Source organism: Neopsephotus bourkii, unplaced genomic scaffold (genome assembly GCF_033783945.1).
Source record: "Neopsephotus bourkii isolate Nb327-2 ecotype Australia unplaced genomic scaffold, CSIRO-AGI_Nbou_v1 NB_357, whole genome shotgun sequence".
In the NCBI taxonomy this organism is placed as follows: Eukaryota; Metazoa; Chordata; class Aves; order Psittaciformes; family Psittacidae; genus Neopsephotus; species Neopsephotus bourkii.
The window spans coordinates 1137155-1150001 of NW_026900863.1; the positions used below are offsets into that span (position 1 = coordinate 1137155).

Below are 12847 nucleotides of genomic sequence, written 5' to 3' on the forward strand. Positions count from 1 at the left end.
AAAAGCCACTGGCATTCTGATGTCATTTCCCCATGAAATATAAATGCAGGTCATCCTTTCCTTTGACTTTCTGTGCAGCCCTGCAAACTGTTGGCAAAGCGTATACGATGTACTTCAGCTGGCAACTGTAGATACAAAGGAAATACCTTCAGGGGATATGACCTTGTCTTAAAATCTTGCAAAGAATGTAAAATACTAATATGAGTTCAAACCCCTTTTTAAAGGTTTGTGCATTAGCTTAGGAACTAAACTAAACTGAGTTAAGAGCTCATATGGCAAGTTTACGTGTGGTTATGATGGTGCTGACATGCCCTCTTAGTTGCTGAAAACAGTGGAACAGAGTATTTATTGCCATGTTTTAAATGCATTCTCCTATTTATTTCACCAGACTGAGCAACAAAACATATAATTGATTAAAAAAACCCAACCAACAACAAACCCAAATCTCCCTCCTTTCTTCCTCTAATTTTTATAGGTCAAAAATTAGGCCATTTTTAATTAAAAAAACAAATCCCAAACAGATACTAAATTGGTGCTGGCTTTACCCCCTCTGAACTTACTTTACTCCCCTCCTGAACTTATTTTACAACATAAAAATGGATAAATGAAACAGCCTGGTGAATCTATTGACCTGTGCTTCCTAGAAATAAATTAGCATCATAAGAATTTAAAATAGTTGTGTGATTCAGCTGTCTGGTTCCTTAAGAGGTGTCTTGCTTTCCTAGGGACCTGGGGCTGGCAGATGTGACACAAATCATGGCTGTGTGCTACACCCTACTTGAGTAGAAGCTGAGGGGCAGGAATAGGAGCCTGGGGCCTCATAATGTGTGATACTACACATCCTTGTTAGGCAGCTCAGAAAACTGAAGTAGTGTTAAACAACAAACTGACCATAAATCATGCCAGAACAGGGTATCTTAAGGAGCACTCCAAGTTTGAGGCATACACCTTTGGACTTCTAAAAAGTAAGGTAATCAAAAAAGGTATTCAGATGTTTGAAAAACGTCACAGTGAAACACTGCTCAGCAAGATCCATTTTACAAGTACCTTGGCTGGGAAGAAGTTCAATGTGCCCAAAGGATAATTTATAAAGCAAATAAAGCAATTTCTGAGTGAAAAATCTACTCAGTATACCTATAACTGTCCTCTCAACCTCTGTGCTTCCCAGTGCTGCAGTCAAACACGCAGATTAGGCAAACGTCACACTACTGCAGGCTTTACTGAAATGTTCCACCTCCTTACCAGTAATTTTGTGAAGGATGTCCTTTTCCTCTCCAATTTTGACAAGCAAAAAGATGCTCATTAAGTTAAAAGCTGTAGAAAAAGAAACTTGCAAAGTTTCTTTTTATAGGCTTTCTTATTTTTTGAAATGTCACTTAGATTTTAAAACACTTGTCTTCTGAAAATGAAATGCCAGTTTTTCAGTGAGAGTTGAGTATATTTTGTATATTAAGGTTGCAATACTGAGGCTCTAAGCCTGGAGGAAGTGATAGCTACTATTAAAAATAATTTTGGCAGTCTGAAGAGACTGTTAATGGTCTTTATCCTTGAATGCTTTTTTTAAAATATCTTTTCGTTTCATCCCATAAAACTGCTTAAAAAACAGTACTGAAAGAAAATGTATATTGTATTCATAACCAACCTTTCTGAAGTGGTTTTGTTTGGAGTACTGCAGTCTGAATTCATGGAAGACAGGGAAATAACTGACAACTGGCGATAGGATCTCAGCATCGACCTTGGCCGTCCTACTCTCTTGTCATCAAAATCTGGCTGCAGGGTGTAAAAGAGAACCATATCCTATCAAACAACCTGGTGTGAACCTCATTTCATGCCTTGTCGCTAGGTCTTGACAATGCAGATATTTTAACACATTTGTCATAAAAGAACTTATTTGCTATCATTAATTATCTTCTGTCTGAATACACTCTTACACTTAAGACCTCCCAAACTTGATGATACAGTGAGTAGCTAAACAAACTACAACTGACATAATAAACTGTATGTTTTGAAAAAAAAAATTAAAAGAAACAGTGTCTGCTGATCTCATTTTGATCAGACCTGGGGCACACCATTAATGTACTTGCTCGGGTAAATGGATCTAGGTAGTCCTTGCTCCAAGATGGTAACCATGCTTTGTCTCCAACACAACAGGTTCTGCCATCTCTGTATGTTAATGTGGCCTTTAAAATTATATGTTTACAAATTTGGACAGAATTAATATTGCCCTAGTAGCCAGAGAAGAAGAACAGAACTCCTCTGCATGTCACCACATGTCCATACAAGCAGCACCAACTCTCTCTGCAAAGGCTGAAGAGTGTACATATGTTCTGCAGTGGAAGGAGAAAAAGGAGATACCACTCCAGATCTTCTTGGAGAAGATTTAGCTGTCACATTGGAAATATTAAGCTTAATTAAAGCTTATTAAACTTTGCAGCCTGGTACAAAGTTAACTGAAACAAGCTGACTTAATTCCAAATGTCTTCCTGTTACCCTTGTTAGTAAGATCACACAAGAGTCGCATTTCTTAGCTAATTCTAGAACTGTTTTCTTTCTAATCAGGGGTGACTTCTGGGATCTAAATTTGTAGAGTGCAGTTAGCTTCTCTCTCTTTTTGTGTTCGAGTGTTTCCTGGGTGGGGACGTCTCCCTCGAGTTAGCTCGTCAGTGTTGGGATATGAGACAGGCTTTGGAGAATTTCCCCATGCATGCAAATCATAAACTAATTTTGCAGCCTCCTTCAATTTCTGTCCTATAAACAGGGTATGAACAACTTCAAAAAACATTTAATACGAAAAGTACAGGGGTTTGTTCTGATTGTCCAAAAAATACTAAAAAACCATGTATAATTTCATGTGCCAAATTCCCAAATGCTTTGCTTCTGCTGTCATTTCTTGCTAAGACCAATATCTAGCAGAAGACTGGGAAACATTTGTTATTTCAAGAATTACTTTCAAGTGTTTTGCAGAGTTTACATGCAATGAGTTTACATGCTGCTCGTCCTTTGAATGGCTGGAATCTTGAGATACAGACACAATAGCTGCACAACTTGGTTGGATATTTTTCTTTTCTGGTAGTGAAAAAGTTCATGCCAGCCACCAGAGAGTCTAAGACATGGCAAAAGGTCCACGGTGCCATTCACAAAGAACATTCTCTGCTCTTGCAAACTTATAAATAGGTTGCTTTTGCTGAAGTGCTGATCTGTAAGAGTGCTGAAGGGTTCAAGCATTAACAATATTGCTAAATGTAGATTACAACCTCTTTATTATTGCAAGGATGGTGGCATGGGACTGAAAATAAGAAAAACACTCAGATAAACATACAGAACTCTCATCATTTTCATGCTTTGTAACATAGCACAATATTATAGAATCATAGAATAGTTAGGGTTGGAAAGGGCCTTACGATCATCGAGTTGCACCCCCCTGCCATGGGCAGGGACACATCCAAAATTTAGGTTAGAAACTTGCTACTTTTTTCCTTAAAACACAAGAAAAATATTTTTATAAAATCATCAACATGAAAGCAACAACATAAAATATTTTCCAAGGCAACTGTTGTTTAATCACAAAAAGCAGCTAACATCATTCTTGCTAGCCTGCACAAGCTCAGATAGACTATTTTATTGAAGAATTGTCTGGAGAGTTTGCGTTTGGAAGTTATCCTTCAATTCCCATATATTTCAGCTTGGTGTCAACTAGTATTTATAGTATTATCCACATGATAGGGTTTACTTCACAACACAGCTGGAAGTGGCTAGCACAGTGAGACATCAATTGTAGATCAAAGCCCTAAACCACTAAGAAAACTTACAAAGAGAAGAAACATGAACATTTGCTTTTTCTTCCATAGAAGTCAGTAAAGAATTGTAATTTTAATAGATATAATAAAATGCTCTAAGTCTTCCAGATACGTCAGAGAATTGAATCAACTCTTTGACTACAGAACTCAGGTCCAACTACCTTCAGATCACAAGAAAACCCACAAGCAGAAGTTTAGTATGTGTTTTTGTGTAGAGCAGCAAGATGTGTAAAGAGAAATTGCAGAAGAGGTTAAAAGGAGAACAATACCAATTCTCTGGCTCCATATTGCTTTTCCACTTTAACTTTTAAATGCTTGAAACATTCCTCCATACGGTCATGGAAAGGACGAAGATTATCAGAAACTCTTCTTTCATGAATTTTAATTCCAGCCCCAAGGAAAGGTATCTTAAGTAGGGGGATAAAAAAAAAAGAGGAAGTGAGAATATTAAACAGTGTTTGACAACCCTTCTGGCTCCACTTAAAGTATCTGCTAAGTCAACTGCAAAACTCTTCCTGTGATTGGCAGATAGATTTGCCAGTTGATCTGAGCTTTTAGCAGCAAGAGAGGATGGAAAGGACTCTTAAAAAACGGGCTTGCTCAGTAAGTTTTTGAGGCATGTTGGCTGCCTCATAGTGACTGTTCTGTCTCTCCTGCGTGTTTTAATGTTAATCCCTTATGACATTAAACACACTATGTGAGCCTTTAAAAACATTCTTAGACTCCTTATTGCACCTGCTTCTGAAGGTGCCTGCCCTAGTTTACAAGAAAGAAGGTAGGGATGAAAAGATATCCAAATGGATTCCAGGCAGGTGGTTTCATACCTTTTTCTTTCAAATGGAGGATTAAGCAAGCTTAAGGGAAAGGTTTCAATCAATCTTTTGGGGCTTCCTCATATGATCACTTTGTCAACTGCTGCAACAATTCAGTATGTGAATGAATGGCTACTGAAGGTGACCTCTTCCTTTCTCCTCAATTTTACGCTGCGGACTTCCTCTGTTCTCCCCACATGTCAAGAAATATTCAATACAAGAACGAACAACTCAAGCCACGAACAGAGGCAGCTTGCACTATCCAGACTGACTGTGCTCAGTTCTACCCCTGTGCCTTTTGGTTTTGCTGCCCATCCTTTACGATAGGTATTTTGCATTAATGTTTGGAGCTTTTTCTGTAAAATCCATTTAGATTCCATGCTTCTTTTTGGTGCTCTGACCCCATGAATAATACTGTAAACATCAGTCCACCACTGACTTGATCCACTTTATGGAAAGCCAATTTCAATATAACTTTCAAAAACATGGTATTAAAGACCATCTATTACAGACCGATCTGCTTGTCCTCTTTTGAGGGATTTGCAGGCATAAATTACCAACTTATGCCAGATGGTGTTATGATCAATTTATACCAGTAAATCCACTGAGTACTTCAGGTGCTCAGAAAGCAGCCCTATGCAGAGCCTGTGGTGGGCAATGATACAGAAGAAGCTGTAAAGGCTGGTAACTCAAACCAATAATCAAACTGAGATCAATCAAAATGAAACAGAAGGAAACTTTAGAAACATTAAGAAAAGAGTAAAATAAAATAGATACATTAAAACCCTTTGGAAGATTTATTTTAAAGGCTGTGAGGAATAAGTGGTTAAATCTTGTTGTTTCTCATCTATGAAACAGAGATAAATCATAGAACCATAGAGCAGCTTGGGTTCAAAGGCACCTTTAAAGCTCATCCAGTTCCAGCCCCCCTGCCATGGGCAGGGACACCTTCCACTAGAGCAGCTTACTCCAAGCCCCTGTGTCCAACCTGGCCTTGAACACTGCCAGGGATGGGGCAGCCACAGCTTCTCTGGGCACCCTGTGCCAGCACCTCAGCACCCTCACAGGGAAAAGCTTCTGTCTAAGAGCTCATCTCAGTCTCCCCTCTGGCAGGTTAAAGCCATTCCCCTTGGCCTGTCCCTACAGGCCCTTGTCCCAAGTCCCTCTCCAGGTTTCCTGCAGCCCCTTTAGGCACTGGAGCTGCTCTAAGGTCTCCCCTTCAGGAGCCTTCTCTTCTCCAGGCTGAAAAAGCCCAGCTCTCCCAGCCTGGCTCCAGAGCAGATCTGCTCCAGCCCTCACAGTACTGGTATAAATTGACAAGCATCAATATAAATTTAGATAGTAATAATTTTTATTTGGACTAGATAATGCAAATAGAATTGATGATTGCTAAGGTCATGTTTTTCTTCCCTCCATTATCATGACAAATGTTTAGGTCAATAAAGAGCCATTTTCCCTTGAATCTCAGTAAAAATAGAGCAGGTTTTCTGCTACCACCTCTTATAGGTGGATTTTCCTCTTCAAGGGCAAAAGGGTTCCTGCAGTATTGGTTATATATGCTATTGGTTATATATATATGTATGTTATTGGTTTTATATATATATATATATATGTTATTGGTTATATAATTATACATGTATAAATAATAAATACATAAATAGATAAATAAATTAGCCAAACTAAACCAAGACAACAAATAACCTTGGTGCTGCTAGTATAGGCAGAATATTCAGTTTCTCCCTGGAGATATAGCTTGTAAATATTTCCTAATGGCCTTCCATGCTATTTGTCACACAAAAGGCAGGTAGCAGAAATCTTGTAGGTTCACTGAGCATGAATGTAACTCCTGAGAGCAACTAGCGCTCCATTTCTCATGCAAAAAAAACAACCCCACAAACAAACAGAAACCAAGGAACACCCACTTCTAGGAAAGCTGTTTCCCAAGAGAATTTATAACATTTGGAAACTGTTTTTTCCCCCAGAGAGTCAAGAAGGCTTATGACTTTTATCATGCTCTGGTTTGCCTCTGGGAATACGACCTAGGTTTGAAATCCTGGCCCTTTTAACTATAAATGTAGCCCACAATATGTGGCTTTTGATGAACCACTCCAAATGATGTGTTCTACAGAGTGCTTTTCTGGCCTGCTGCTTTCCCTGAGACATAAAGATATTTATGGGTAACACCCCTGGCTCTTGGCAGCATTTAATCGAACAACTGACACTATAATAATGACACTCCTCAGGAAATATGATGTGATTCTTTTAATTAAGCCATTTCTCCAGTTTAGGTACAGATTTTAAAAAACCTGAAGGACAGGATCACTTAGATCCCCAAGAATGTATTATCAATCACGTGCCACATCAGAGGGTGAGGAGTCATAGCTGTGAGATTCCAGCAGTGGTCTTAATGGGTCAGTAATACATGCTTCCTGTTATGCACATTAAAACTGAAAGAACTGAAGTCATTGTTCATACTACTAATACCTAAATAGGACAATACATAGATAGTCCTCTTACAGCTATATATACTATGAAACATAACATATAGCCTAAGAGGGAGCGTTTTACTATGAATCCTTTTTCAAAAAACTCTATGAACTTATCACAGAACTAGGCAGGAAAATCTGTAACAAGAATCTCATTCTTCTACCCCTCCCTGCTTTGGGGAAACAGTAAAAAAAACCACAACCAACATACCCTTCCCCACCCCACTACAACCCCCTCCCCCCCCAAAAAAAAAAAAAGGTAAAAATGAGTCATCTAAATGCTATGTTCTCCTGATAGAAAAGAGCAGACTAAGGGAATAGCTGATGAAGGCTCAGATGACTGCTGTCAGTAAGAAGTTACCTGCCAAGCAATTAGATCTTTGAGTCTATTCAGCTTTTCCAGATCCTGTGGATGTTCTCTGCTATATGCATCTGTAAAGAAAGCCTTAGACAAAATAAAAATTATTCAGTCCAACATTTCGACAGTAAAAGACATCAGTCATTACTGCAGTGACTCTGACTGGTGACCACAACATTGGCCATCAAACCAGAGAGACACATGCATGCTCCTTAACCAGACAGTAATTCTTCATTGTACCAGCTGAGGACTGAGGTGCTCTGTTTTGGTAAAATGTATTCAGTCTGTGCCCAACACTCCTAATACCCTTACCATAACATCCAGTTATGGTTTTATTAAGCTTGCACTCAAAAAGAGTTGCATATTTGGAGTACCATGATTTACATGGATAAATGATCACTTTATTCAAATACCCTACTTACTGACATAAGTCAGACACAGGAATCTCTCTGCCATCCACAAGCAGAGCCAGACACTGTGTGCACACTGCCTTCTGCTGCTCAAAGATCTCATCCCCCGTGTACAAAAGAAGAATGTAGCTATAAGTCTATGACTGGCAAATAGCTAAACAAATGATACTTTAGGACAAACATAGCATAATCCATACTCCTTCAGCATAGCTCATGCTTACCACATATAATACATGTTTGTACATATATATATATGCACATATGGCATTGTTTCAGCACTGAGTCTATCTGATGTGCTGAGCCTGCTACTGGGCATGGCACTTGCTTTTTCTGCAGCTGTTGGGTAACCCCACGTTGATTTTAATCCCAAACTTTAATAATTTAGAATTTAAATTTATATGAGTTTTTAGCATTCCTGTTTTCTCGCCTGCTGCACCTTCACAAGGTAGCCTTAGGGACAAATATTCTACAGTTCAGTTCCAAAAGGCATTCTATTTTCCATGTATTGCCAGAACAGTTTTTATTTGTGTTCCCATTTTTTACAACAAAACCTGCTACACAGAAACTGCCGTTACTGAGAAAACCTGGTGACAGTTGGATTGCTAAGTGACATCTAAATACTCCAGACCTACTGTAGGATAAAGTTTTTTGTTTACTCCGGGCCAGATCTTTTGATGTATGAGAGCCTATTTAGCCACAAAAAGGGTATTTTTGTCCCACAAAATATGAAATCCCTCATAACTGCAATTAATACTGAGCTTCAGTTACTCTACTTGCTAGTTTCTGCTTTCAAAGACAGATGTGACCAGGATATGAGGATCTCTTAATCACTGGAGTTAGCTTTCATAGTCCCAGTCCACATTTCACTGCCACTTTGACCAGAGGATGTAATAGGATTATGGTATACTGTATCTGAATACGTCCTTTGCATTGACTTAAAAGCTCTTACCTTCTCATATTTAGCAAAGCCACCCATAACTGCTGGATCAACAATTCCATTCAGAAGCATAGAAAGTGGATTGATAGGAAGGTTCTCATCACTCTGGTATTGGTTAATCATCATTAGAATCTTTTCATTTGTCATGGACATAGTCTCAATGGCATTTTCTAAAGGACTAATTGTAGTCTATAAAGAAACAAAAAACTTCTTAGGTTTCTAAAGAGATAAAAAGGTCTTTTTGGTTTTATGAAACTGTTGTTCATGTATACGCGCAACATTCTTAATATTCATCAAACCAACAGAGATTCGTTAAATTCTCTTAGGACCTGGTGCTGAAGCTATGAATCAGTTGTAAGATACATTGATCCTAGCAATAGAAAGACGAAATGTAAGTAGTTACAGTTTTGTAGGTATAAAAATAAGTAAGTAAAATAGACTTGTGTGATAAATTCACAATTTTGTACACAAGGATGTGTATAGATAGATGTTTTTGGGGTTCTCAGCATGTTAATACACACCTGTGACATGGCGACAACCTCAAACCATCGTAAAATCCCAGGAAGTTTGTATGCTGTAACAAACGATGTTCTCTCAATCCACATAGACTATTAAAAAAACATAGCAGGGAGAAAATGGTATGTCAGGATTTAAACTTTAATCTTTCCTGCCTTCTGGAATGTCAGTCTAAGCATATAGATGGAAACTATATGCACATTTTTGCATTAAAGGACTCTACAAAATGAATTGAGCACAGCGATCTGCACAAGTCATTTGTCTGGATTCAGATTACATCATCTGTAGCACAAAACAGAGGAAAAAGAAAAACACTTTTGCATCTTTTGGTATCTATTCCTATTTTTGTCATTACAGATTGAATGATCACAACTAAATGACCTACTCTCACCTCTACCCAGAGTATTCTTCCTCCCTCCACATATTTCTGCAATTAAACCCAGTAATACGCCTGCAAAAACTTACCAGCATTCTTACCCTTTTCTGCTCCTTTCTTCTTTGAACAAGACTAGCTGTTGGTAGTTTAAAATGCCACTACTTCATTTATGCTATTGCTCTTTATTTTATCAGTATTGGCTCATCTAACTTCACCTATCTGATGCAAGTATGAATATTAGCTACTGTCATCAGCAGTGAAAACATTACCGATGTAGGTTTTGTAAAACAATTCCAAGGTATATTCATAAATAGTTTCAAAACTCTGGTTTGCAAAGGAAGTTGGTGTGCATCATGAGTCTTGGTAATACAGTGCAAAGGTGAGATGTCAAGGTAGAGTTTGCTTTTGAAGTACTGAATTTAACAATATTAAATTAAAAGGGTGAGAAGCTTCTCAAGTGAAACTGTTGACAGGACTAATCAACACACACAGAACTGAAATGGTCCGTTCTTTTAAATAAATAGCTTTTCCCACCACTATCCCAAGAACACACCTTAAGGACCTGATGACATGGTTCCATGACAAACTATACAGTATCAGGTATCTATAAAATGACAATATAGAAGTTTACCACATTTTTATGCATGACACTGAAAAATAATGTATGACATTGCAGATTTCCTAGAATAGTTAAACAACAAAGACCGTTCTCAGTATTACACCATAGGGCGTGGGAATAAAAATGACACAGGTAGTACTGCAGTCTGTCTGGATTTAGGAGGACTGATGAAGGCAGTCAACACATACCTCTCATTGCCAAGCTGGCAGATGACTCAAGTGCTGTCAGCTGCAAGAGGCAAACCATTTGAGATTCATGTACATGAATCTTGTTTCATAATGAAAATCTGTACCAGAGAATGTTACTGCTTAACACAAATGTGTTGAACACACTTCACTACATAATGTTTACCTGCAACTGAAAAAGGCATGTATCATTGAGTAAGTAAACAGAAGTAATGCTGAAATGGAAAAACCTTGTGTTTAGTTTTTTTGAACCAGATCCTAAAGTTAGGGTGTCTGTAAGGAGTGATCTGAGACTAAGAAAGGATCTAGATCAGAATTCAGTCACAGCTACCAGAAGATCATCCATCATTCTGTCATTCATCTACTTACAGCAAATTCATTTTCAGGGTCAACAGATCCTTTTCTGACTGGCCTTGAGTAGTGGAACAGGTGCACATTGTTAGATTTGTAAAAACTGGAAGAATAAAAAAGCTATTGTAAAATACAGAATTCAGAAATTTATGGATCTTGGTATCTCAGTGAAATATTTCATTTTGAGGCAGTTGACTTTTTAATTAAAAGCAAATTTACTGCTCAGAATAAAGACACTTTACTGAAAACTCAGGAGACAACTATTTATCTATAGATCAGGGTCAACACACAGTATTTTACAAGTATGAAGCTTCAGCTTGTGACTGGGTGTAGTTATGTTAAAACCTCCAGCAGAAGGTCTAGAAAAGATTTTTGCTTTCCTGTCTCTTGCTGTGGCATGCACACTGCTTGCCTGCTTTAGAATGACATAGAAAAGGAAAATATTTTGTTCAAAATAACTGGCTGAACAGAGTGGCTGTATTCACCTGAACTGCAATACATGTGGTTTTTCCTCCACAGCACATGCCACATCAGTTTAATGATGCCTAGCAATTCTGCTCACAATGCAGAACTAGAGGTATTCAAGAATCTAAACATTTGAAGCCATTACTGAGAAATTTTTGTGACAGACAAGAAAATATATATAAATACTCGCAGAAGGGGACATCAGTGTAAAGAATCTATTGCAAATTCATGTTATGGTCTATTCTGTTTAGCTAATGAATCATTCCTAATCCCTATAAGCACATATTTTCACTGACTTTGTAACCCCTTGGCTTTAAGTACTGGCTGATTCAAAAGCAGAGATTGCACAGTTCTGTCTCTCTGCAAAAAAAAACCATCCCTCTCTTTTTGTTGTTTTTTTTTTTTTCAATTTTTGTCCTTAAAGATTAATTATATTTTAAGTAAGAGCTAACTTTGTAGAGAAAATAAAATATTTTAAAGTAAAAACAAGCCATGTTTTGGAAACCTACAGTAAGAAACAAATTAAGATCACCCCAAACAGCTGAGCTAAGGAAGCTTATGGTATGGTTTTTCATAGGAACATATGGTTTCTGATCCAACCTACTAAGGTTATCTGCATCAATAAAGAAAAGGAAGTACTGTACAGTGCCATCACTGTGTCACTACAGGCCTGAGTCTCTCTCCATCTTGTAATACCCTTTTATATACTGATGGATTTAGAGGCAAAAGTCTCACAAGCCTGAAGTCAGCCAATATTCCAGTAGTTACTGTATGCAGTTTTGGCATCAGCAATTGGAATGAACTATCACTTTTCAGATGTGTAGTTAGAACACTTAAGTAGGAGCATGTAGTATGTTCAAGCTGTTCTACAAAGGTTAGCTAATCTGGTCTCAAAATAATTTGGACAATTAATTTCCTTTTCTCCTTTACAAAATCTTGACCATAGTACAAATGGAAACCTTTTTGCTCAATGTCTTTTGCACTTCGAAAGCAAGTCATAACAAGAATCTGTTGTAAAAGAGCCTTCAACTCAACCATTGTTGTGCTGCCAGCCACCTCTACGACCTCTCTCTCCATCATTTACCTAAGAAGCTGTGTTAAAAATACAATAACTTGGACCCAAAGCCTGGATTTCACCTCCCCACCCTGTCACCATATGCTAGTCCTTAAGTGGTAGATATTTTTTCATGAAATTCCTAGGGAATACATAAGTCAGTTAACTAAGACAATAAAAGATCCATTGGCAAATGACTGAACTCACAGAGTAACGGTGGTCAGTTTAGGAGCATGGTCTGCCTTTCACTATATTATCTACTACAGAAATTCACTTACTTTATAATTTGATCAGGTACTGCCTTATTTTTGAATCTGGGTTGCTCCTCGAGGACTGGCTGCACTGTAAAACACTGGATATCTGAAACCATGTAAGTTAAGGCCATGTCATTGACTATTGGTTTGAAACACTGCAGGCTGTGGGGGAAATGAAAAACAGAATTATAATAAAAAAAGACATTTCCTGATGAAATATTTACAAG

The 12847-nt window shown here is 37.9% G+C and overlaps 1 protein-coding gene across 2 annotated transcripts in view; it reads right to left on the reverse strand.

Moving 5' to 3' along the window:
• The window catches only part of DOCK2 (dedicator of cytokinesis 2), a 173508-nt gene that overhangs the window by 4388 nt on the left and 156273 nt on the right, over positions 1-12847 (reverse strand). The window contains exons 42-48 of one of the 2 annotated variants that reach the window (XM_061348425.1): positions 12645-12726; positions 10866-10950; positions 9322-9408; positions 8813-8989; positions 7457-7540; positions 4067-4204; positions 1643-1770 (exon numbers count right to left, since the gene is read on the reverse strand). In XM_061348425.1, coding sequence (XP_061204409.1) covers positions 1643-1770; positions 4067-4204; positions 7457-7540; positions 8813-8989; positions 9322-9408; positions 10866-10950; positions 12645-12726 — 781 coding nt within the window. The other variant, XM_061348426.1, reaches the window with a different exon arrangement.